We start from the raw sequence: 24,678 nt of genomic DNA on the forward strand, positions 1-24,678 counted from the left end.
TTTCATATACACATCACCATTCTCTGATATGATATTGCCCATATCTGATCCAAGGACTACAGCATAAAAAACAAAAAGGTTAACTGAATTTTCTCGGCCAAACTTGCTAATTCCAGCTGTGAATATATAAATGAGGAATGACAGAAAAAAAACCTACCTAAAATAACCCATCATATTCTAAATAGGCCAGGGAATCAAGAGAAATGAACTTGCTATAGACCAAAATGATGGATGGAAAAAATTCCATCTTTCTCACCTACTAAGAGAAATATCATAATATAAATTCTCCTATATTTTCAATTCAGGAATTCTTCATTCTAATTCTATGCTTGGTACTGATGAGATTTGTGGAAATGCTCTCAGATGACAAGATATTAAATAAGATTTGGGCAAAAATTGGAAAATTACACCTAAACATCAAACTACAGGCAGACAATGCAGCATATGCGAAGCTGGATTAATGCTTTTACAGAGATAAATAGTGTGTAATAAACTTAAAGCTACACTAAGCAGTAATTTTTCTTTGTTATCTCAATTATATGTGCAAAGACTTGATTTATGCATTTGTGTTAATAAGTATGTGTCTGACTGCAAGGGAATTGCTTGCCTCTATTTACAAAGTCTGACCTAACTCCTCTATATCTTTGACTAAAAAAATCTCAAGTATACAACGCTCAACAAGAAGACCAAACTGGCCAGCTTTTTATTACTATTTAATTGCAACAAACTGTTTAAATTTATATACTGTTTAAATATAACAAGCAAGGCAAATAGCAAATGGAAAAAAGGGTGGTCAGTTTTGCTAATAAAGGCTAGTAATAGACATAAGAGTTGCTTTAAGGCCACTGTGTCTTACAAATACGCTTTGAAGGCATATGCCAGACTGCAAACTCTTGTGTGTTTCAGAGCACGCTGTGCAGTGTTGGCACTCAGATGCATTTATGCAGTAAGCCCAAAGATGGAGTGAGAGAGTCTTTTATAACACTTTAATAGCTCAGCAGGAAAACTAACTTCAGTGAAGTAACCCCTGAGTTGGTTTAAGTTAATAATGGATTGTGTACTTCAGCAGCTCAATTAAACTTATTTATAAAAAACCCCCAAAACTCAAAAATAAATTCATCTGGGAGGTGTCACATATAAAGTAGTTGGACAGAGTCCACAGAACTAAATGAAGAGGAAAAGATTTCTGTCAGCTGGCTCCTGTAAGAGAAACAAAGGTGACGTACAAGTCCACAAAGTTGCTGTCTCACCCATTGCTTGGGTACATACTGAGTCTGCTCGGGAGGGCTAGACAGTAGCAGCTACCACAGCTGGAATTTACCAGACCCCAAATGAGTAAAACACAGTACCTTCTGTAAAAAAAAAATTATTTGTCCTGCTCTACTCAGACCTATGTGTAAACTCTGGAACAGTCGATCTCAGTTGGAGTGAAACAAGTTAAGGCAAGCACACAGGAGTTCACCAAGCAGACCTAAATAGTCTTTGGCAAGGAGGCAGCAGAGCTCCAGTTGGAAAAGAAAGAGGTCTACAGCCTTACCTTCAAAACCTTAGCAAGCAATTGCTTCATTAAATTTCAATCACGTCTATTAGGCTTTATACATAATAAAACCCTGGTGCTGAACCCCAGTGGTACCTCAGACAACAAAAGTTTGTGAGCTACAAGGTCTGTCCTCTCCTGAAACACTAGAAATTTTACAGGCTGTACTGTAGTTCCTGTACCAATACAATCGACATATCATGTGTTACCAGTGTTATTCCTGGCTATTGGTAAAACTAATCCAGATAACGCCATTTATGTCTCACAGTATGCATGCTGTATGCTTCAGTGAAACATCCAAAGAAATCTCCATCACCAAACCCAGCAACATTCCCCCTTCCCAACATCTGGTTTAATTAGTTGAGATGAAACATCTCTTTACCTTCCAGGGGCATCTCCCTTTTCATCAAACCAAACTTCTTCTCCAGAAATACCGATGAACGAGGATTTAAGAAGGAAGTCCAAGAGCTTGCTGCCATCAATCGGCTTCATAGCATCACACAGCCCAACGTGTCCAGGGCAAAGGGAATGATGCATATTTTGTAGCCCATGAGCCATAGCATATATAGCATTGATGACAAATCCCATTTTACTGTCCTGCACATAATTTTCTTCTAGGCTCTCGTTGCCTACAATAGTAAGAGAAAAGTGTTATTATAAAAATGATGAAATAATATGAAAATATGAAAAAGCAATGAGATATAAAAAGGGATTTTCTTATTCCTCTTGTAAAGCTTTAGAAGCATAAACAAGGTGCCAGCCAGGGACTGTAATTAAATTAAAAAACCCAAACCAATTTGTTTTTCCCCAGAAATTTTTAATTCACTGAGAGTGAAATGCCTCATGAGAAAGCACCAGTTTAACCAAATTCCAAACTTTAATTTCTCCTTTTTTGGAATTTTTCCTCGTCACTCCACAATGTTATTTATGCTAAGAAGGGTTAAACAGCCCAGCATCAGAATGATACATTCACAGAATCACAGAATCATCTAGGTTGGAAAAGACCTTGAAGATCATCCAGTCCAACCATCAACCCAACATTAACAGTTCCCAACTATACCATATCCCTCAGCGCTATGTCAACCCGACTCTTAAACACCTCCAGGGATGGGGACTCCACCACCTCCCTGGGCAGCCCATTCCAACTCCTAACAACCCATTCTGTAAAGAAATGCTTCTTAATATCCAGTCTAAACCTTCCCTGGTGCAACTTGAGGCCATTACCTCTTGTCCTATCGCTTGTTACTTGGTTCAAGAGACTCATCCCCAGCTCTCTGCAACCTCCTTTCAGGTAGTTGTAGAGGGCGATGAGGTCTCCCCTCAGCCTCCTCTTCTCCAGACTAAACAATCCCAGTTCCCTCAGCCGCTCCTCATACGACATGTGCTCCAGACCCTTCACCAGCTTTGTTGCCCTTCTCTGGACACGCTCGAGTAATTCAATGTCCTTTTTGTAGTGAGGGGCCCAAAACTGAACACAGTAATCGAGGTGCGGCCTCACCAGTGCCGAGTACAGGGGTAAGATCACTTCCCTGTCCCTGCTGGTCACACTATTTCTGATACAAGCCAGGATACCATTGGCCTTCTTGGCCACCTGGGCACACTGCTGGCTCCTGTTCAGCTGGCTGTCAATCAACACCCCCAGGTCCCTCTCTGACTGGCAGGTGTCCAGCCACTCCTCCCCAAGCCTGTAGCGCTGCTGGGGGTTGTTGTGGCCCAAGTGCAGCACCCGGCATTTGGCCTTATTGAAACTCCTACAGTTGGCCTTAGCCCATCGCTCCAGCCTGTCCAGATCATTTTCGAACATTTCAGCTAGAATAATTTTTGAAAGCAATTTGCTTGTAAATTTGATTTTTTTGTCACATTTAAAGATTTTTTTTTTAAATATCATGTTTTTGAGGGCCAAGATAGCAATATACCTTCAGTGTTAATAAGCAAACAACCTAAATCAGCATCACTTCTCATGTTATCAGAATAATCATTTTAGCTAAGTGTAGTAGTAGGTATGCCAGTTTGGGATTGCCACAAAATGTCAGACGAAGTTCAAAACACTAAAAGACTTTTTATGTGACTGCAGCATGAGCAGACACTGAATTCTCTGTCTGTTGATCAGAAAAAATGTGGCAGTGAGGGTTTTCCCCAAACATAGGTTTTAGCTCTGATCGGCTGATGTGCAGGCACTGTCAGAGGGTGCCATTTGTGGTTGTGTTTCACATCAGCTCCCGCTGAGTCCTGGGCTGTTCCCCTGCTTCCTGTCATGAGCTGCTGAACACTGTCAGTGCTGACCCCGAGTCATGGTGGACCTGTGCTGCAGGGGTCCCAAGGGAAGTAAGAAACCTCCCTGTTTTGTTTCCTTCCCCTGAGTCATTCTAGCACAATATGCTCCAAACTGCAAGATGCTTTTATCTGTAGACCTCCCACGTTACTTGGTGTTTAACAGGCATTTGCAATCCAGTCTCCATTACTTTGTCTATGTAACACCTTGTCTACGCTAGGGAAGTAGGATGTGTGAGAGACTAGGTGTTAACTGACACTTCTCAAATCCAGGTTGGAGAAGATGTCATTTTAATATGAAGACAAGAGGAAAATCTACAAGTTCACTGAAACTTTCAAGTTAAAATATAGTTCCTTCCCCCAATGTAGATATGATATGGCTTTCAAATAAAATCATGAAGACCAGCCTTACATTTATCCTTGGAAGTGGCTCTGGTTTGGTAGGTCTGCTCAGCTCATTTGCCCTACAACTCAGAAATGTCAACTGGGGATTCATTTAGATAACAGATATCCCAAAGCAGAAATTTCTAGCTTGCTTTCTCTGGGTCTCCTTCATACAGGACATTCAATGCAACTAGGCAAGAAAATCTTGCTTCAGTAACTATTTTCCAGATGAGCTGAACATAGCAAACAATTGTGATGGTGAATTCAAAGAGCCTTGTGAAAATAGCATAATTTGACTGAATGAGTTCATGTGCTCTTCTCACTGCCATACATTCACCACCAACACCACCAAGCAAGGAGCAGCTGGAGAAATACTTCCCAGAGGCAACATATCTGTCACTTTCTTTGCAGGAGAAGGTTCATAGCTCCCATTCAAATTGCATGAAACCAACACCATTCAGATCCATGTTCAGAAACACAGAAAAACTAGAAACCTTATATGTAAGCTGACAGAATATTTACCCAGGGAAGCAGCGAGTATGCCAGTGCATCTACCCTCACTTATGTACTGCATATAGTATGTACAGCATAGTCTAGACATCTGTTGCCTGAATATGTTAATGTGCAGTCTGAATATACTATTTCTAGGTATATTTTATTTGCTGATCAGTCCTTTGGGATTAACACACTGTGAATTTATCACTGACTCTGCTTTCTTGTAGTGTGTTTTCCATCCCTATGTGAAAGGAGGTGGAAAGCCCCTGAGCTCAGTATGGCAGTCCTCTCCTTCTTGTGAAGTTTCTAGGCAGCAAGTCACAGAAGAGATCACAAAATGACTGATAATGCACAGCACTCGGTATCAACTGTTTTCTACCTGAAAGTTATCTCAGATACCTCTTTAATTTCTCAGTTAGTTAAAAAAAAGGAATATAAACATCAATGACACTTTTGGGATATAATGATAGCATCCATATGTGTTTCCTGAGGCAAGCATTCATGTGGCTGCTGGAGGCAGAAAACTAAATGTAACAGAACTTGCCAGTGTTTAAAAAGAGGCCATTTCCCTCAAGTATGTATTAACTCAGCAAAGCATGCATTTGGTTTCTCATATTTCAACACAATATGCATACCTCCAAAGAGAATAAATATTTGATGGTGGGAAGATTTGCTTTTGACTAATTAGGACTGAACATCTAGTTTACATTAAGGTTCCAAGCATACGGTCCACACTGCAGAGGTGACTGCCTTAACGTCACCTATAGAAGTAGTTGTACTGCAGTAGAAAGCAATGTGTGAAACATCATATAGTAATGAATTATCTACAGGTCAGTAATATAAACATCTCTATGTGTAAATAAGATATTTTCCAGTAAAACCAGTGTGAGAAGCCATGCTTTACCTAAACTTAACTTCCTGCAGTCAAAATCCATTTTATTTAATTTTCATCATTGTAAGTTATTGATATACTTATGCATTGGAGCTTGTAAAAATTCACTTATAACAATCAGTAAGAAATGTGTGGATTTTTTAAAACAATGAAATCATGTAGTTATGTTCAGCCAGAGAAAAAACAAAGGCAATCAATGTTCAATTGAGTTTTCACAGGACAGCTTTTCAATAAATGCAAGAACTATATTATGTTTGCTATGGGGCTTCTCTGTAAAGTTGTATTTTTCCTCAGTAGGTGTTTGAAATGTAATGAAAGGTGAAGCAGAACTCTGGACTGTGAAGCTTTTATTTTTCATTCCTCTCTCATCCTTTGGAAAAATTACCATTGATCTACAAAGGCTAATTTGAACACTAGGGTATTAAAAATAGAAAAGTATTATGTTAGCTTTGTTTTGTTTTGTTTTGTTTTAATTTTAGGGACCGTAGCTTTCACTAAGCAAAGAAATATTGTAAGACACGTGAGTACTGAATTAATTGAAGTCACTCGAATTAGGCCATCACTTTTTTGAATGACCTTGAAGAATTCAGGTGTCCTAAATTTCATACTTACTTATTTTTATATTGGATGCAATGCAAATCTTCCTTTAATAATTTCATTTTAACAGCTCCTCAATAGTCTGGGTAATTTTTCTTATCACAGTTTTGATTTTAGTCTTTGTTTCTGTCAATCAATCTTAAAGCTGAAAAAGGAGGAGGGTAATAGACACATACACTACTAAAACAAAAAAAAACCCAAGCAACAAAAACCCCAAACACCACACCCTGGCTGCACACAACTGAAAAATGCTCCCAACACTGCTAAAAGCAGTATTTAAGTCGAGCGGGAAGGTAGAGAGGACAGACCAAAATTTCACGAGTTTTTCCTTTTACCATAACGTGCTTCATATCTAACTATTATTAGCTTCAGCTAGGTACTTAGAAGGACCTGAAGGTAAAGTAACCATGAATGTAGTCTAATGCCTTTGCCGTGAAGTCAGAGTGGGGCTAACAGTGTTCTCAAGAGTAGAGTGGGTACTTCTGCAAATCCCACTAGACAAACTGAAATTAAGAAAAACTATACTATCAGAATTATGGCTAGAAATGAGTTAACATTCATGTATACAGTAAGATAGGAAAAGTCTATGTTAATATTCAATAAGAAATAAAGCATAAAAATAATCCTTTGGATTACTCATTTGCAGTCCTCAGAAAGGCTAGGGCAGGAAGGAATTTGGGAAAGAAAGAAATGTAAAAACATTTTGGTTGGAGAATCTGATCAATACTTAGCCAGTTGGTAAATTTTGAACAAACACACACATTTGGTAAAGAGCACAGTCTGTTCACAGATGACTCTTGATTAGAATAAAAAGCCAAAATCTGTTGAATAAAATTGTTATAAACGATAATGTTTCATCTGGAATAGGCGAATAGTTTTATGATTTGTTACTAACGGTCATCTGCTGAATATTCAAGATCACATAAAAAAGATTTTGTTGTCTTGGTCCAGTTAGCAACTATTATGAGAGCTATCATATTTTCTGATAGTCCTGACAGAGGCCTGAAGGTCTTAGGAACTGTATATACTGCCTTCTTGATTTGTAGTGGTCCTTCCCAAGAATAATATGTTTTGTAGGTAGGCCATATGAGGTTTTAGCTTTGTTGCAAGTTACAATATGGTGATGTTTACATTTAATATGAGTACTCATTTAAGCCAAAAAAAAAAAAAAAAATCTTCTGGAAGCACAATTGGGGCTAAATTTCACTGGGAAGGTGAAATAAAAGAAATTTCCCATACTTGGCCTGTGTGTGTGTCAACTTGACACAAAGCCGTGCCAAAAAGAGGGCTCCCCCGACAAAATGCCAGGTGGCTGAGCAGGGGTTACACCATGAACTGGTAGAGCAGTAATCAGGCTCGCAGCAAATGTCCGTATGCTTTGGAGAAATCATGGCGGCAGATTTCTTATGCTCTCCCTCAGTCCCAACATATCCTGCCTTAACCAAAGTGTGGTCAAACACTGGAACAGGCTTCCTAGAGAGGTGGTTGATGCCCCAAGCCTGTCAGTGTTTAAGAGACATTTGGACAATGACCTTAATAACATGCTTTAACTTTTGGTCAGCCTTAAAGTGGCCAGGCAGTTGCACTAGATGGTCATTGTATGTCCCTTCCAACTGAAGTGAATTAAAAAAAAACAAAACACAACAAAACAAAAGACCCCCCAATGACTGAGCAAACGTGCCCATCTGGCTCTGTATGAGTTTGTGTAGAGATGCGCTAGTGACATAGCATGTCCTTGGAAAACAATGGAAGTCACATATCTTGCAGTGTCTCATGTTAGAGAAGACCTGACAAACTTTGACTGCAACAAATTTGTGTCACAGGATCTTGCTAGGAGCAGGGCAGAAGGCCAACATGCTGAACTGATCAGTCATTTCAAATCTGGGTCCCTAAAGGTTAGAGCTAAAGATTATTTTGGCAACTAAATGACACATGAAAGGTGATGAACAGTCTTGGCTTACTGTGATTTTAGTAAAATTTTAGTATACTTGGCTTCTTAGAAAAATTAGAGCATTTTTATTTGGATGTTTAACTAATTATACTTTTGTCTTTGGACACATGGGAGAGAAAATGCAATCAATTCTACATTTCTGTTTTGTCACCAATTCCTTGAAATAATTTTTTTTTCATTTTGTTTAGTAATGGCTAATCCTCTGAATAACTATGCCAAATTAAGATTCTATGAACTAATTTTTGCAAAGAGCTTCATTTGCTTAAACTCATTTGCCATTATTGGTTCAGATATTTTACAAATATTACCAGTTCACTCCCTCTTATATTCTGTTTATAACATCTTTTATATTATATAACAACAAAGATAACAAAATTATTTAACAAATTTCACTTTAAGGCACTGCAAAATGAGTAACGGCTTATACTGTCTCTAAATGTAATTAGTATAACGATGGTGTGTTCAAACCCTGTGTACTAACTGGCTTTTTCTCTTCATATCACCTTCTTAATAACAAGTACATTCTGTTCATTAATATTGAATGGCTGAATGAAATTCTCACATCTTGATGGTATAAAGAGGACTTTTGTTCATGCCACTGCACTCATTATGTCCAAATGTAAGTCACAGGCAACAAGTCAGATTAGTAAAAATCAGTTATTCTATTTGAAAACATCCAAACACCCATCTCTTTCAGCCCGCAATCAAATATACAGCTACAAGAATTTCTGAAGTTGTGTTTTCAGAAGCGCGTGCCTTTTTTCCAGGCAATTCCAGCTGTTGCTGACTGACTATGAGGGAAAGGCCAGGGAATACTACCTGGTGACCAGAACAAGCAATTGTGTATAAGGGCTGCTGGCTTCACTTGCCATGGGCTGTCTCAGTGACCTTGCTTTCTCTATGTGCAAGCTAATGTGACCGCAAAAAAATTTGTGGAAAAATGATTTCATTTTTATGTGTTTTCTCAAGCCAAAAGAGGGTCAGAAAAATGAGGTTTTGTTTCAATCTCAGTTAAAAAAACGATTTGTAATTTTCATGAGACAGAATGATAGGCTGAATAATTTGTCACAGACCATAATAAATGCTTCAATCAACCTACAACAAATAATCCCATCATGGTAAACTATCGTTTCTTGTATGGCTTCTCCTCCCAGGAAACCAGTTATTATACTGTTTTCAAACAAAAGCAGACCATATATGTAACGATTACCCCTTCACTTCCTACTTAGATGTCTGCCTCTTTGCAGCAGGGAGGCAAGGTAAATACAGTGAAAGAGAGGAGAGATAGGACATACAGGGAGGATAGTAGAAGAGCTATCAAAAAGACACAAGATAAAACAGGTAACTCAATTCCCATTGTATGTGAATTATGTTTGAACAGATGAAGCTCCGCTACTTGTCAGGTAAGGGTGAGAAAGGATGTATTATTTAAGAAAAGGGATCTTTCCTTAACTGCCTCCTGAGCATCATGTCACCCATCTATAGAAAATAATGCAACACTCTATAGAATTTCAAGTTGCTCTGGCCTTTGGCAAGAAGAGAGGAAGCAGAACATTTACTGGGACAGCTAAAAGGAAGAAATATCTTACAATATGTGGGTTCTACACCGGATTTCAAAACATGCTGATAAACATTTGACATCTTACAGTACTCATGAAGCAATAGATGGAGTTCACAGGGTTGTAGACTTCATTTTCAGGATGTCATTAAATCAGAAAGGTTTCGCTTCCATTCTCCAAATGGTTTTTATTTCCCCAAGCAAAGAGATTCAATTCCTGCAATTATATTTGATGTATTTTTCCCTGAAAAGCTAGGATACAATTACAGTTGCCAGTTGAGATACCCTGCTATTTTCTTTCTGAGCACAGAGAAATCTATGGGTCTCCCATATGCTACTGCTTTGTTACATCTGGTGGATGTTGCTTTTTAATCGGGATAAGTGTACTTCTATTCTTCTATAAAACTACAGAAAGAAGTGAAAGCCATTCAAAAGCTGGGCATTCAGCAAAAGCTCCTCAAAAATTTGCATTAGAATTCTCTAAGTCATTAACAGCAAGCTGATTGCAGCAATATTTGTATGCAATGGGTTATTTTTTTCACTAGCAAAGTTCGTCAAATAACTAATGAACCTTCTTCTCCTGGAATAAAGTTGGTATTGAATTTAAAAGTGTTTGGGGTTTTTTTACTTACTTTTATGAATATATCTTTCACAGAAGTCAACTCAATGGCTAAAAGAAACCAAAACACAAATTCAGCCATCAAGGCATGGGTTCTCCTTCATTTCAGATGTCTAACACCTAAACTTCAGAAGATTAGTCCCCTTTTTAGATATACTATACACTACCAGTCTATTCAATTTCCTTGTCTGTTTTGTGAGGATGCCACATTACTCTTCAGTATTCAAAAAGAAGTGTCTTCCTTTGTTTTTCCCTGTGTGTCAGAAGCAATGGGGGAAGATTTTAATTAAATTTACTTTCTTGGTTCTCCATATCATGTTATGTAAGCACATTAGGGCTTTAAGAGCTTAGTGTCAAAGACTCTGGAATGAGGTTGGCATACACAAAATACAACAGTGCCACAGCAAACCTGAAATATTATGAGAAAAAATGACTGCACAAGCTGCTGACTCACTCATTAATCAGATGCAGGGGGAGTCTCAGAGTTGTTCAGCACTGGGCAGGAGAAAGGGGAGTGAGCAGTGCTGCCAGCCCTACGTAAAGTCTGAACTTGCATGTTCAGCCCATCCACCATGCAACTTGGGAGTGAGACAAAAGGAAACCAATCTCTAACTGCTCCTGTATTTTCCAGTCTGCAAACTTTGCTGAGCAGACACAAGAGTCTGAAGCTCTCTTCCCCTCCCTGCCTTTCTGCCCCTCCCCATGGACATTCAGACTCTCACACCAGAAAAGGCAGATTTAAGATGTAAATACCAAGTGACAATGCACATAACTCATGCTCACGCTGTGGGAGATGACAAAGCTGTGTTCGAATGTGCCTGTGACCAAGATTGCAGAGAGAGCTTTCCTCTTACGTCTCCTCTCTAGTGACCCAAAGGAGCTAAGTAGGGGATGAGAAGGCTGTCATTTTCCAAAGGCTGGCTGCAACTTCAACTGAATACAAAGATTGGGCATGCCTGATGTCTGTACATGACAGTGCTGGGGCAAGCAGGCAGAGCACATCTGGGTGAGATATTATATATTCACAAACACTCTCAGCTGATATGCAGTGCTGCAGGCCCTGTCTGCCTTTGGAAGAAGCTAGAGGGAAGCTGGAGACCTTTGCAGCAGCTGGCAGCATGGCTTTGCCAGCACCGCATCACTGGGAGGCAGGTGAGTGCAAAACAGGCCTGTGGTGGAGAAAAAGTTCCTCTTCCCCTTCTCCATAAATCTGCATTGCCTGCTCTGTCCCTCGTGTTGGCTAGCAGTAAAAGAAAGGACTCAAAGGGAAATATAATGCATCACCTAAAGGCCATGCTAACTGCACAGCTCTCTGCATGCCAGCCACCCCAGGAGAGGGCTGTCTCTTCCTTCACTAGGCTGCCCCTGGCAAGGTGTAGCTCTGTACCATCACAGGTTGGCAACCTAAACATATTGTCCCCACGCATTCCTATCAGTGAGAGCTGAAGGAAACTGATCACAGAGTTGAAAGCTGCAAGAACAGGTGTCCACAGAAAGTATTTATAGCAACAGGAAAAAAGAACAGGAAACTGGATAATAAGCAGAGAACTTCCTCTACAAGTTAATGTATATGGCACATGCTGTCAAATGAAGGTCTGGAGAGATACACTTATAGCAGATGGCTTGACAGAAGCTCACCAGCCTAATAAAGCTTCTGTAGGGGATGATATTATGGCCTGAAGCCTCTGTGTTTCTTCCCACTGGGTTAAAATTCTTCATAAGGAATTTTACTTAAGAAAAAAACTAGGGTTTATGGCCCTATGAGGATGATTTGCTGAGATTCTTTCTCCTCTAAACAGACCTGCAAGCTGGTATTTGAAATCTCTTCTGTATATATCCACTGCTATAAGCTGTTAAAGTCTTGGCAGGAAATTTTAGCATCGCTTCTTTGTTCCTCACTTTTAGTGGAATGATCATGATGAAATAGCTCTGCAGCGAAGACTGTTTTTTAATGAAATAGAAACTGAAGAATATACAGAGTATATCCCAGTGCAGGGTAAAAAGATGGGCCCCCTTCATAACAGAAAGAAAGATCCACACCCATGATATTTGTATATGTTCTTTCAATGCGATCAGCTTGAGAAATACAATTCACAAAATCATAGAATCATAAAATGGTCTGGGTTGGAAGGGACCTTAAAGATCATCTAGTTCCAACCACCCTGCCAGGGAAGAGACAGCTTCCACTAGACCAGGTTGCTCAAAGCCCCATCCAGCCTGGCCTTGAACACTTCCAGGGAGGGGACAGCCACCACTTCTCTGGGCAACCTGTTCCAGTGTCTCACCACCCTCACAGTAAAGAATTTCTTCTGTATATCTAATCTAAATCTACCCTCTTTCAGTTTAAAACCATTCCCCCTCATCCTATCACTACATTCCCTGATAAAGAGCCCCTCCTCAGCTTTCCTTTAGGTACTGGAAGGCTGCTCTAAGGTCTCCCCAGAGCCTTCTCCAGGCTGAACAACCCCAAGTCTCTCAGCCTGTCCTCACGGGGGAGGTTCTCCAGCCCCTTGATCATATTCACTGCCCTCCTCTGGACCTGCTTGAGCAGGTCCATGTCCTTCTTATGTTGGGGCCCCCAGAACTGGACACAGGAGTCCAGGTGGAGTCTCACAAGAGCAGAGTGGAGGGGGAGAATCACCTCCCCCAACCTGCTGGTCACAGTCCTCTTGATGCAGCCCAGAATACGGTTGACTTTCTGGGTTGTGAGCGCACATTACTGGCTCATAGTCAGTTTTCCATCCACTACTACCCCCAAGTCCTTCTCTGCAGGGCTGCTCTCAATCCACTCATCACCCAGCCTGTATTTGTGTTTGGGATTGCCCCAACCCATGTGCAGGACCTTGCACTTGGCCTTCTTGAACTTCATGAGGTTTGCATGGGCCCACCTCTCAGAACTGTCAAGGTCCCTCTAGATGGCATCCTGTTCCTTCAGTGTGTTGACCGCATCACACAGCTTGGTGTCATCGGTGAACTTGCTGAGGGCGCACTCAGTCCAATAGTGAAGTAACATAACAAAAATTGTCAGGAACGTTAAGTTTTAAGGTTATTGATTACCTCCTTTTGGCTATTATCTTAATTCCCATCCTTTGGAATTAATAGACTGGAAAACAACAGAGGAAGATAACTGTCCCTATCTGAGATAAATCAATTTCTGTATCTTGGACTCCCAGGCAAACACAGTTCAGTATCAGTTCAAATGGTTTGAAAAGAAACATGACTTTGTATTTATGTGCCATCCTTTTCATGGTTGCATTCATGCACCAAACTGGGACTAACAACTGCCATAATGCATGAAATGATGAACATTCATTATTATGCACATTCTAATGAAGATGTTTGGAATTAACTCTGTCATGAAGTGAGTAAGCTGTAAAGATATTTAACCTACTTGAGGATCATTAAAAAAAAATCAATATTTGGCTTTTCTAGCTTATGGAAATTCATCCCCGAATACAATACTGTGATCACTGATTGGAAGACTCATGGAACTGAGCAGGAATCTGGCACAGAATAACAAAGGCTTATTAGTACCTATGGTCAAATACCCAAATGTAATATTCAAGGCTTAAAACTAGAAACCAGTAAAATTCTGCTTATGATTCTGAACTAGAGGATTCCATCAAGACGGAAGCAGTTTAGGCTTAAAAAAAATCTACTCTAGTTTAGGTAGTTAGGACGTAACATTAAATGACACGTTCATTCTAAAAACAGGCAACATAGAAGATAATCTGAAGTGCTTCCAGTGCGCTTCTTAGACACAGAGAGTAATTATTATGAAAGCTTGACAAATAATTATTATGATTAATTTGTTTTTCTTAAAAGCTGGACTGTGTACAAACTGCTTGCAAAATGACCACAACATGTTCTATTATTTATCTGAAATTATTATTTAACTTCTGCAGCAAGACATTATTTTTCAGATCCTATTTTAATTAGAAATGAATATTTCATCTTATAAACAGGAATAAAATATGCCAGCTGATTTAATTTTTTTGTTCCTTGATTGAATGGTTTGTACATGTAATCAGCAAAGACAGTGATTTCAAATCCAGATACAGCATTTGAAATCCATCTTATTATTTCATTAGCTGAAATTTAATGCTGACAAAGGCATTTGAATGGTCAAGCTCAGGCTTTGCATTTAAAGGACATAGGCAATAACACAGTTATTTTAATGGAATATTCACAAACAGGGTCAACGGAAAGGAGGGTTTTGCCCTGTCTGATCCTGGTCAGAGGCCATACTCTGATCTGGCATCACAATCCCCCAATCCCAATTTATTCTTTGACTTTGATTCTTTCTTTTAAAAATTATTTTCTCTTCTTTTCTTCTGTCCCCTTGGGAATATGACAACAGGGAATTCAATTTGTTACTCTTACCATGTGTCCTATAGCTTCTTCTGTCACTCCCAATCCGACAATAAACTATCTTTGAGACTCTCTCTCGGACTCTACAGGGTCCCACAAGTGCCTACGCTCCCAAAGCCTCAGCCACTGTTTAAATGCAATTGGTTATTATTGCAGAGACCTTGGATGTGACTGATTCTCTTGCTTTCTTTACAGCCTTCCTCCTGGATCCTGATCCAGTCTCTCTAAGGACAGGACTCCACAGAGCCCATTTTTAACATGACCTGAACTCCTGTGGAGAAATGATTAAAAAGAAAAACTCAGCCTTCAGTCTTCCCCTCTCCCTCAGGTAACTATGTAACCTTGCTGCCTTATTCACACACTTCATTAAAGACATATTTAGAACTACTATTCTTAACATATCTGTTATTTGGAACAAGTCTAGCAGATAATGAATTGCTGCTACTCTTACCTGAGAAAGGAACAAACACACTTAAAATCACATTCATTCACAAATTTAAAGAAATATTTGCAGATTTTTATGTTATTTGGCTAGCTTCAATCATGCTTTTCACTCTTAAAAAAAAAAAAAAAAGTTGAGTTAGATACCCTTACAAGTATCCTATTATAACACACAATGATGGAAAAATTAAAAGCACAGGAAACAAGACTGATTAAATTTCAAGTGTCATGTTTTTCATATGAAGCCTGAGACTTTATCTGAAAGAAAGAGACAGAACTCAGTAATTGTGCTGCAGCTTTCAGAACATTAACCACCTTAGATACTTAAATTAGGAACCTGAATACATATTCAGGCACCTAATTAATTGACTTGATTAATACCTGAACTTCTCTAGCTGCTGTTGTCTTTCATGGGAATTATGGGAGATCAGTACCCTTAAAAATCAGGCCAATTTATCTAGGTCTCAGAGCATGCACTTCAGGAGCCTAATTTTCAGCATCTTCATCAGAAAATGCTGGTTCAGAGTTGAAAATTAGCAACCTTCATACTAACCATAGAATGTATTACCACTGAATGGGGCAAAGAAGTTAATAGAAATCTAGTCTTAGTATATGTTAAATATTTGGCACCAGAATAGCACCCAAAACTACTAGTCAGGGTCTTTATATCAGAGTGGAAAAATATGATAAAAATAATAAAATACACACATTCATTAACCTATCCTCTCTGGAGGTGTATGCTCCTATCTGGCATGGAGACAACAAATGGAACAAATCGCGTAATGTCTTTTCTGTCCATTGATCTAGACCTGTAAACATCTAAGTACTAGCTCATGGTTGTCAGTGTATGGGCATGACATCCTGAGGACTTCAAAGATATGAGTCAATAACTCACGTTAACATCAGACCAAATACTCCCCTCATGGTAGGATACCAGCCTGTGGCTGGCAGGCACAGACCAGCTGGCCTAACTGATCCTTTTCTATTTTAAATTCCAGTGGTTCTGTTTGAGTCTGAAGAATAGTCAGGAAAGATATCTAATATTTATCATGCTTTAAAACAGTATTGATTTAAGATAGGTTTCAAAATTCTTACATGACAGTGTACCACCCATCAGTCAGTACTATTGGTTTTCTTTTTCTTTTATTATTATTCTGAAAGAATAAACCACTTCTTCCTCACTTCTCTTCTTAATGTTAAGGTGGTATTAAGAACACCAGCATTAGCTGCTCAGGTATAAATCAATATGGACACCAATGTGTCTCACTTCTGCAGAAATATAGCTCACTCCAAATTTCTCCTTTGCCAAGTTTACTGTTGGTTTTGCGTTGTTTGGTTGTTGTTTTTTTTTTACATAGACCATATCTTCACACAAGAAACCTTCTGTCTGAAGGGCTAGCTCCTGCAACCACATGGCTGCATGCCGATGGGGTGGATTTCAGACATGCCATGTGAGTAATTGCTGTGTGCCCAGACTAGGCAGCAGCCCTGCAGCCATGCAGTTGCTCCCAGAGACTCCCCTTGCTCCCTGGGATCAAGGGCAGCTGCTGCAGCTGCTATGGAGCTGAGGAGCAAAGTGGCCACCCTAACTAGTGCCTAGTTGGACCATGTTATAATTTAACAGAGCACACTCTCAGTTTTTGGTTTAAATTAAGTGTAGTCATCAAATGATTGTTAGGAGGATCCAAATATTCCCTTGTAACCCTTTCAATATGCAATATGTTAATTGCAAATACACAGATCACAAAGATTCACTCTATTTTCCCCTTAACTGGGCATATGCCCAGAGCTGTGTTCAAGTACAGTATCACAGAAAAGATTCATTTTAAAGCTTAGCTAAGATTAGAAGCTTCTGAATGACATATGCATGAGGACAATGTATCACTGATTAGCAGCGAACTAGAGCTAAGCAAATCAGAAGATAAAATAACTGGCCCTAATCTTTATTCACACATTAAATCCAACAGAAAAACAGAAACAGGATTCTTTCAGATCTGAAAGAATTTTAAAAGCATTAATTTCAGCATACCTTCTTTTTTCCTGGATGTAGCCAAATGTGACAATGCAGAAAAAAAGGGCTACCCAGTCCAGACAAACACAAATTACTGAAGTATTTGAGAACTCACAAGAAAATGGGCACTTGTGAATTTTTAGACAAAACAAACCTGGAAAAACAGGCAGAGTAAACTGGCCTTTGCAGAAAGCAAACAGTACGTTGCATAGCATGATGTGTAGAGTGCTATCGCTTTGAAGAGAACAGCCTTTATCTTCTATCCCTACAGAGCTGAGCCTGAATCCAGAGCTAAATTAAAGGTTTGAACTTGCAGGTTCCTCCGAAGCTGCTCTCTATTATATGAATCTAAAAAATATAAGCTGAAGGAAACCTTTGGAAACCATCTTGTCTCGCACCTTGCTGTGCTGCAGTGGCCCTCTCTGGCTCAGCCAGCAGCCCAGCTTAGCTGCAGTAGCTGCTTTCATTATTTTTCCCTAGTTTCCTCCACACTAGAAGATTTCCGCGCTCCCCCAGACCTCCCAGTGTGAGTGGAAAAACAGAAGTTTATTCTGGCAGCACTACTCTTTGGAGCACATGCCTTCCATCAGACTATGCTCCCTATGAGTATCAATACAGCTTATTCTGACTAGGAAAGCTTGTGGTTTGTATGGTTTGAGTTTTACTACTCAGGCTCATCATCTATTGTTGTTTACACCACTGCTTGCCCAAGATCTATTAAGAGGAATCCATTTATTTTAAGAACCCTATTAGCTACTTTTCAGAAAATATGCTTGTGCACACAGGGTATCTCTGGGCTGCAGCTAGACATGTGTGTGTGTGGGTTTGCACCTACACACATTGGCCTCTACTGTATCTCCTTTGCACCTGTATTTATGGGGTAATGCTGCCAGTAATGACAACCTGTAAAATTGTAAGCTGAGTTTAAAAACTTTCCACCTACAGGGAAATGAGGAAAGGAACCAGGAAGGCTGACAGAAGGCAGTTGGCCTTGTTTTCAGATCAGTTACCTGTGTTATTTCATCTGTCTTACTTACTGATTCAGTGAAATACTTAGATCTAGGCTTGACCCAATTAGTTCTGATGCTTGACCTGCACAAACAATTGATTTCTAGGAACAAGTCGATTAATTTTAACTGTGTGCTTTTGTCTTCACCACACTTCTGACAGAAGTTCAAAGCACCTGTGACAGTCTGAGCAGTCAGGAGTGCCCCCGTTGCTCTCCAGGCACAGGAGACAGGAGCCCCAAAGAGGCACAAGGGAGCATGATTCATGTGTCCTGCTCCTTTGCAGCGCCATTAGTTTATTTGTGTAATGGAGAAGGCTGAATGTCAGAAGCCTGCCCAAGGATTGTTTTAATCCCAGAAGCAGAAACTTTGACTGTTAAAACCCACAATGGAAAATGTAGATGTAAATATTACATTCGGAAAACTTTTGTCATATCCTGCTGTAATATGTGTATGTTCTGCAAAGTGTCTTCTATGCGGTGTATAAAGGTATACGTATACTGCTTCTTTCCTTTATTTGACAATGCTCTAATTTTTTCATGGATCCCAAAAGAAGAAAAATATTTATTGTTATTGTATTTTGGTTGACAGCCTGGTTTAGAAGTATTTTTGGAAATACAAAATATTAGATAAAAGCAGCTGCTTTCTCTCAAACACAAAAATAAGAAGCTAGAAGCAAATGAACAAAAACCTGGCCATAGATAATGTCTTCTCTGAATAATTCATATGATTTGTCACAGATAAGCACATTATTAATCTTCCTCTTCTTTAAGCCTTAAAAGCTGTCTGTAACCTCATCTGCAAAATAAAATGAGACTACAGCTCTCCTGTCTTACCTGCTGTTAAAAAGCCTTGACTAAAGAGTATAGCAACTAGAGTTCTTTCAGACAAGTTTTCCCTAACAGGCTTCATTCTAGGTGCCCATGAAATTGAGATCAGTTTTGATCACTAGTGTGGGATGAATCCTAGGATCTCCTGCCTCATACTGAGGACAAAGAGACTGACACAGGACTCAGCTCTTTCTCTACCACAGGGTTCTAAGTATATAATGGGAATCCAAACAGGGGTTAGGGAGGGCGAGTCACAGGATACATAAGGCACAATACATCTCGAGGAAGCCATGACATGTCAATTGCTTGATTCCTTCTTCAAAACTTATGAATGTGTCTCCTATATACTGCACAGGTGATTTACAAGCAGTGACTGATCTGGTAGAGTGTGCGCTCAGGTTATTGTCTTATAATTAACTTTTCCGATGTATTGTAGTGAAAGGAGGTCCTACTGTAGGTGCTTCTGCTGATGCAAAGCCTCATGGGACAGGTGCTCCATGGGGAAGCCTTGCAGATGTTGAGATTGAAGGAATGGTCTCAGAGAAGCACCTACGAGCACCTCTGACACAGCAGAATGAGCCCTAATAATGTCTGCTGGATCTAATTTGTCTAACTCACAATACAATCTGAAACACTCTGAAAACCACTGAGATCAGCTCTCACTAGAAATGCATTCACCCTTTCACTAAAGTGTAGAAAAAGACAAGTACACATCCTGGAGTGCTTTGTCCACTGACACGAGAAAATTAAGGCCCCGTGTTATCTCACATAAATTCATTAAATCTCAGATGGCTCTTTAGAAAAAAATCCTTCGTTAAGAGAAGCTCTGAACTACATTACTGGTGGACCGGATGTAATCTGAAAGATTCATTAGCCAAGTACAAAACTGTCTAAGGATGGGAATAGGTCAGCCATCAGTCTTCTAGCTTCCTATCTGGTGCTGTAAGTGGTGCAATCAATGAGAACTTCACAGACAAATACAGGAAAACAAACATCACAACAGGCGTGAGTAGAGGCTCTGTAGATCTTCTAAAATGACATTATTATCCTATGTCAGAAAAAGCCCAACCTCACTAAAACTATACGGACTCTGTCTATATCTGGATGAGATAAAACCAGTTACATTTTAATGAGTGGGTGATAATGGTGGCGAACACTTAAGGATGTTTTTCAGAGAAATCTTAACTAGAGGCAAAAAAGTCAAGCTGGCTCCAGAAGCACTTATTGAAATGATTTGATTTAGTAGCTTGGGTATAATGTCCAAAAGACATAACTACACTACTCCTGTACTTAAACTGATATGTTCATGTAACACTGCCCTGCTCTTTGTATGTGTTGTTGTGTGGGTCTCTGACATCTAAGACACCTCTGCACCACGCTCCACATCTCTTTCAAATTATGGCTATACCAAGCAAACTGAATGATTCAGGGTCTTTACAGTGAGAAAACAATCAATATTCACTGCAATTTTTGTCTCAAGAAGTATGACTCTGCATTATTCATACCAAAGCATAAAAGCCTTCTCTGGAATATTAGTCTTCCTCACAAGTTCTTTTCTGCTATCCTTATATGTTTTGCCCATGATTTGACATGCTGTGAAGATTTATGTGGACATCCAGAGCTACTTAGGTGTGATGAAAGCTTATGTCCTCTTTCTGAGTGAGTCTGCTGATACAGAAAGAAGATGGGAAAAGATACAACTTATTAGGACCAAATTCGACACAGGAATATGTGGCTGTACAGATCCTTGGCAGGAATGAAGGCAAGCAGTATCCTGGGTTGTATTGATAGCACAGCCAGTGACTGCAGCACGTGATTACCTCCCCACTACAACCACCCTTTACTTTGCACTCAGCAGGGTGCATCTAGAATACTGCATACAGTTTGTGGACCCCTAATACAGAAAGACGTTGATAACCTGGAGCTCATTCAGCAGAGGGCCAACAAGGTGATCTGGAGCTGCAGTCCTTGCCCTTTGAGGACAGGCTGAAGGACTTGGGTTGTTCAGCCTGGAGAAGAAATGGCTGCAGGGGAACCTTACAACAGCCCCTCATATCTACGGGGTGGTTATTTAGAAGAGAGAGACAAGTTCTTCATGGGAGGATAAGCGACAATGGGCACAACTTGAAAGAAGAGAGGTTTAGACTGGATATGAGGCAAAACTTTCTCACATTCAAGCAGTGGAACAGGTTACCCAGAGATGCTGTGCCACCTTCATCCTTGGAGGTTTTCAAGGCCCCAGTGAATAAAGCCCTGAGCAACCCGGTCTGAACTCATAGCCTACACTGCTTTGAGCAGGAGTTGGAATACAGTCTCCCTGACCTACCTTCCAGACTGAGTGATTCTGTGATTCTGTGACTCTGGCTGCACTCAGACTGATTGTTTATAGTTCTCTTGGACCAAGACAGGAATTAGCAGATAAAGCAATCCTTATGGCATAACCAAGGTATGAGTAAGCATCCTACAGGTAACTTGGACTGTGACCTCCTTTGGAACAAAAAATCTACATTTCTTGTTCTTGTCCACCACAAATACGTTCACTGACAAATAATGCTTATCCTCAAAGATCAATTGAATCAATGAATGAATCACGAATTGCCCACTTTGTTCAACTTCACTCAGTTGAAAAATGTCTGTGCTGATTGCCTGCCAATGTATTTTGTTGTCCCAGCAGATGAACTGCTGTGAGCATAATATGATGTTTACATCAGTTCCATAATCAATTTTGTAACTGTCTCTTGTGGTGCAGAGGAGTACTCATCCCACCTGGTTTACATAAACTACAGCCGTTGTATTATTTGCCAGGAGGTGAATAAGACATTCTGTTAAAGAGCAGTTAGACCTCCGTACAAGTGTTTGCACTTCACTGAGTTCTACACCATTTCTGTGTGAGTGTGACTTGCATTTAATTCTGGCCTATGTGGGTTAACCAAGTTCAACAGAGAAATATTCGTAACTGTAGTTTTGTTGGGAGAAAAACACTTCCATTTGGGCTATTTCTATCAGATCAGAGAAGAGAAAAAATCTTACAGAACTGTTGGAAGGGTATATGAACTCTGTTGCCTGATATACACAGTCTATTACCTAATCTTGCTGTCAGCGTACAACCTCCGTACAATCTCCAAAAAGTGGAAAAGGCTTAGCTGTTTGATGAACTGAGACAAGTTGTGACTGTTGCTTGGGGCAGTGTCTGAGGTTGTGAGCTAAGGGAACTTAGTGTCAGGTCCATCCTGAGTTAGGTAGCTTCTTAGTATCTCAAATTCAGAAACAGCTTTTTTTCTGTTAGTGTTAAAACAGTCTGCTCTGTTCTGACTTTTCAGTTGAAGGGCATGAAGAATGGTGTGAAGTTCTGAACCACATGATGAGTCAGGGTCCATGCAGAGTTGCAGAACATGCTTTGTTTCCTAAAGGATGTGGCTACTATGTAGAAAACACTGAAAGTACCTTAGTGGCATAAACAGTGGTACAACTCTGTACTAGAAGTGGTTCTGGCCTGCTAGGTATCGAGAAAAGATACAGAAGAATGAACATAGACAAATATTTCTCTTCTATTGTGGTGAGTTGACCTTGGCTGGCTGGCAGGTGCCCACCAAGCCACTCTCTCATACCTCCTCCTCAGCAGGACAGGGGAGAGAAATTAAAATTAAAAACTCATGGGTCAAGATAAAGGCAGTTTAATAAAGAAAAGCAAAGGCCATGCATGGAAGTAAAGGATAAAAAAAAGATTTATTCTATACCTCCATCAACAGGCGATGTCCAGCCACTTCTTGGGAAGTAGGGCCTCAGTATGTAGGAGCTGCTTTGGAAGACAAATGTCTTAAAAATGAATGCCCCCCCCCCCCCCCCCCCCCCCCCTTCTCAGCTTTTATTGCTGAGCATGACATCATATGGTAGGGAAACTTTGGTCGGTTTGGGTCAGCTGTCCTGGTTGTCTCCCCTCCCAGCCTCTTGCCCACTCCCAGAATACTGGCCTTTGAAGTGGGGGTTGGGAGGGGTAGAGAGACATACTCAGTGCTGTGCAAGCACCGCTCAGCACTGGCCAGAACACTGGTGTGTTATCAACACCTTTCTAGCTACAAATACAAAGCACAGCACTATGAGGGCTGCTATGGGGAAAGTTAAATCCATCCCAGCCAGATCAAATACATCCACGTATAAGAAAATTTCTAGACTTGAATCCTATTGTGTTGAAGAAGAATATCTCCTATAGCAGAGAGACAGAAAGAGGGAGACAAAGGAGGGGAGGGGGAGAAAGGTATTTCCTTATAAGAGGCATTTGGCTACAACATTAGCAAGGAATGAGTCAAAAATAGTTCCCACTCATTTGGCTGCCACTGAAGTGGGAAAAGTTGTTTCATTTTTGCAAGAAGGGATGATCTGAAAGAGCAATCACTGCAAAATTCTCGATGATTGTCTTCTCTTCCCAAGAATATCTGCTACTTCCATATAGTCCTACTACATCCAGATAAGCTATTCTGAAAATGTAGCCAGTTGTTAGGCATCCCACAGAGTAGAACGCACTTGGACTTGTTTTCTTCCAGCAGTGCTTAGACCAGATAGACCTTTTGCCAAAAAATATGCATGTACATTCAGATCCCAGTGTAACATGGGAATTCCTGAAGGACATCAATCTTCTCAGGGACTGTTTAGTTTGAGGAGGAGAAGGCTGAGGGGAGACCTCATCACTCTCTACAACTACCTGAAAGGACACTGTAGAGAGGTTGGTGCTGGTCTCTTCTCACAAGTAGTTAGCGATAGAACAAGAAGGAATGGCTTTAAACTGCAACAGGGGAGGTTTAGACTGGACATTAGGAAAAAAAATTTCACAGAAAGAGTGGTCAGACAGTGGAATAGGCTGCCCAGGGAGGTGGTGGAGTCACCATCCCTGGATGTGTTTAAGGGTTGTTTAGATGAGATGCTGGGGGATATGGTGTAGGGGAGAACTTTGTAGAGTAGGGCTGATGGTTGGACTCGATGATCCCAAGGGTCTTTTCCAACCTGAATGATTCTGTGATTCTGTGATTCTGTGACTGAATGAGGGAATTCAAGCGGCAATTTCTGTCATCAGAGAAGGGGGATTTCTAGGAACTGGCTTTCCCTTACTTCGTAGAGAGCCTGCAATCCCAAGATAGTGCTGACTCAACAGGGTGTGAGAAACTGCAAACGCAGCAGCTGTAATTGCTTGAGAAGTCCTTGTGTATCCATGAATGCTAAAAATTGAACTTCACATTCCAGTGGCAATTCTGAATAAATCACTCAATAAAGTGTTTAGATTCTATATGAGAAAATTATACTGGGCAAACAGTAATTGAAGATTCTCAAGTACAAACTTTGTAATTAATCTCCTTTTCAAAATGGATAGGTCCAAGTATTCTGAATCTTTTTTAATAAGGTAGTAAAAGAACAACACTGCCTTATCTTTTTTCGTTTCTGACTGCTCCTAGGCAACCCACTGCTGGGTAAATACAAATACACTATGCTCCCCTAAATATTTTTGTCCTTGGTTTTCTTTTTCATTAGATAGCTTCCTGAGATGTTAATCCTCCAGACAAGGAAGATGAACTTGAGCAGTCTACTGCATTTGAATCAATTCTGTCCGTGAAAAAGTGTAGGTGTGCTTTGCTCTCAGTAAGTACTACTAGTGCACTTCTGAAATACAGAACAGATCAGGACCCAGAGATGGTCATAACGCATGCTAATAATGTGCATGGATA

At 40.1% G+C, this 24,678-nt stretch overlaps 1 protein-coding gene across 4 annotated transcripts in view; it reads right to left on the minus strand.

Moving 5' to 3' along the window:
- GRM1 (glutamate metabotropic receptor 1) overlaps window positions 1-24,678 on the minus strand; it is a 198,589-nt gene that overhangs the window by 44,400 nt on the left and 129,511 nt on the right. For all 4 annotated transcript variants that reach the window (XM_074862918.1, XM_074862919.1, XM_074862920.1 and 1 more), the window contains exon 5: window positions 1,920-2,166. In XM_074862918.1, the coding sequence (XP_074719019.1) occupies window positions 1,920-2,166 (247 nt within the window). The remainder of the gene's footprint in view (window positions 1-1,919; window positions 2,167-24,678) is intronic.

This window comes from Strix uralensis, chromosome 3 (genome assembly GCF_047716275.1).
Source record: "Strix uralensis isolate ZFMK-TIS-50842 chromosome 3, bStrUra1, whole genome shotgun sequence".
In the NCBI taxonomy this organism is placed as follows: domain Eukaryota; kingdom Metazoa; phylum Chordata; class Aves; order Strigiformes; family Strigidae; genus Strix; species Strix uralensis.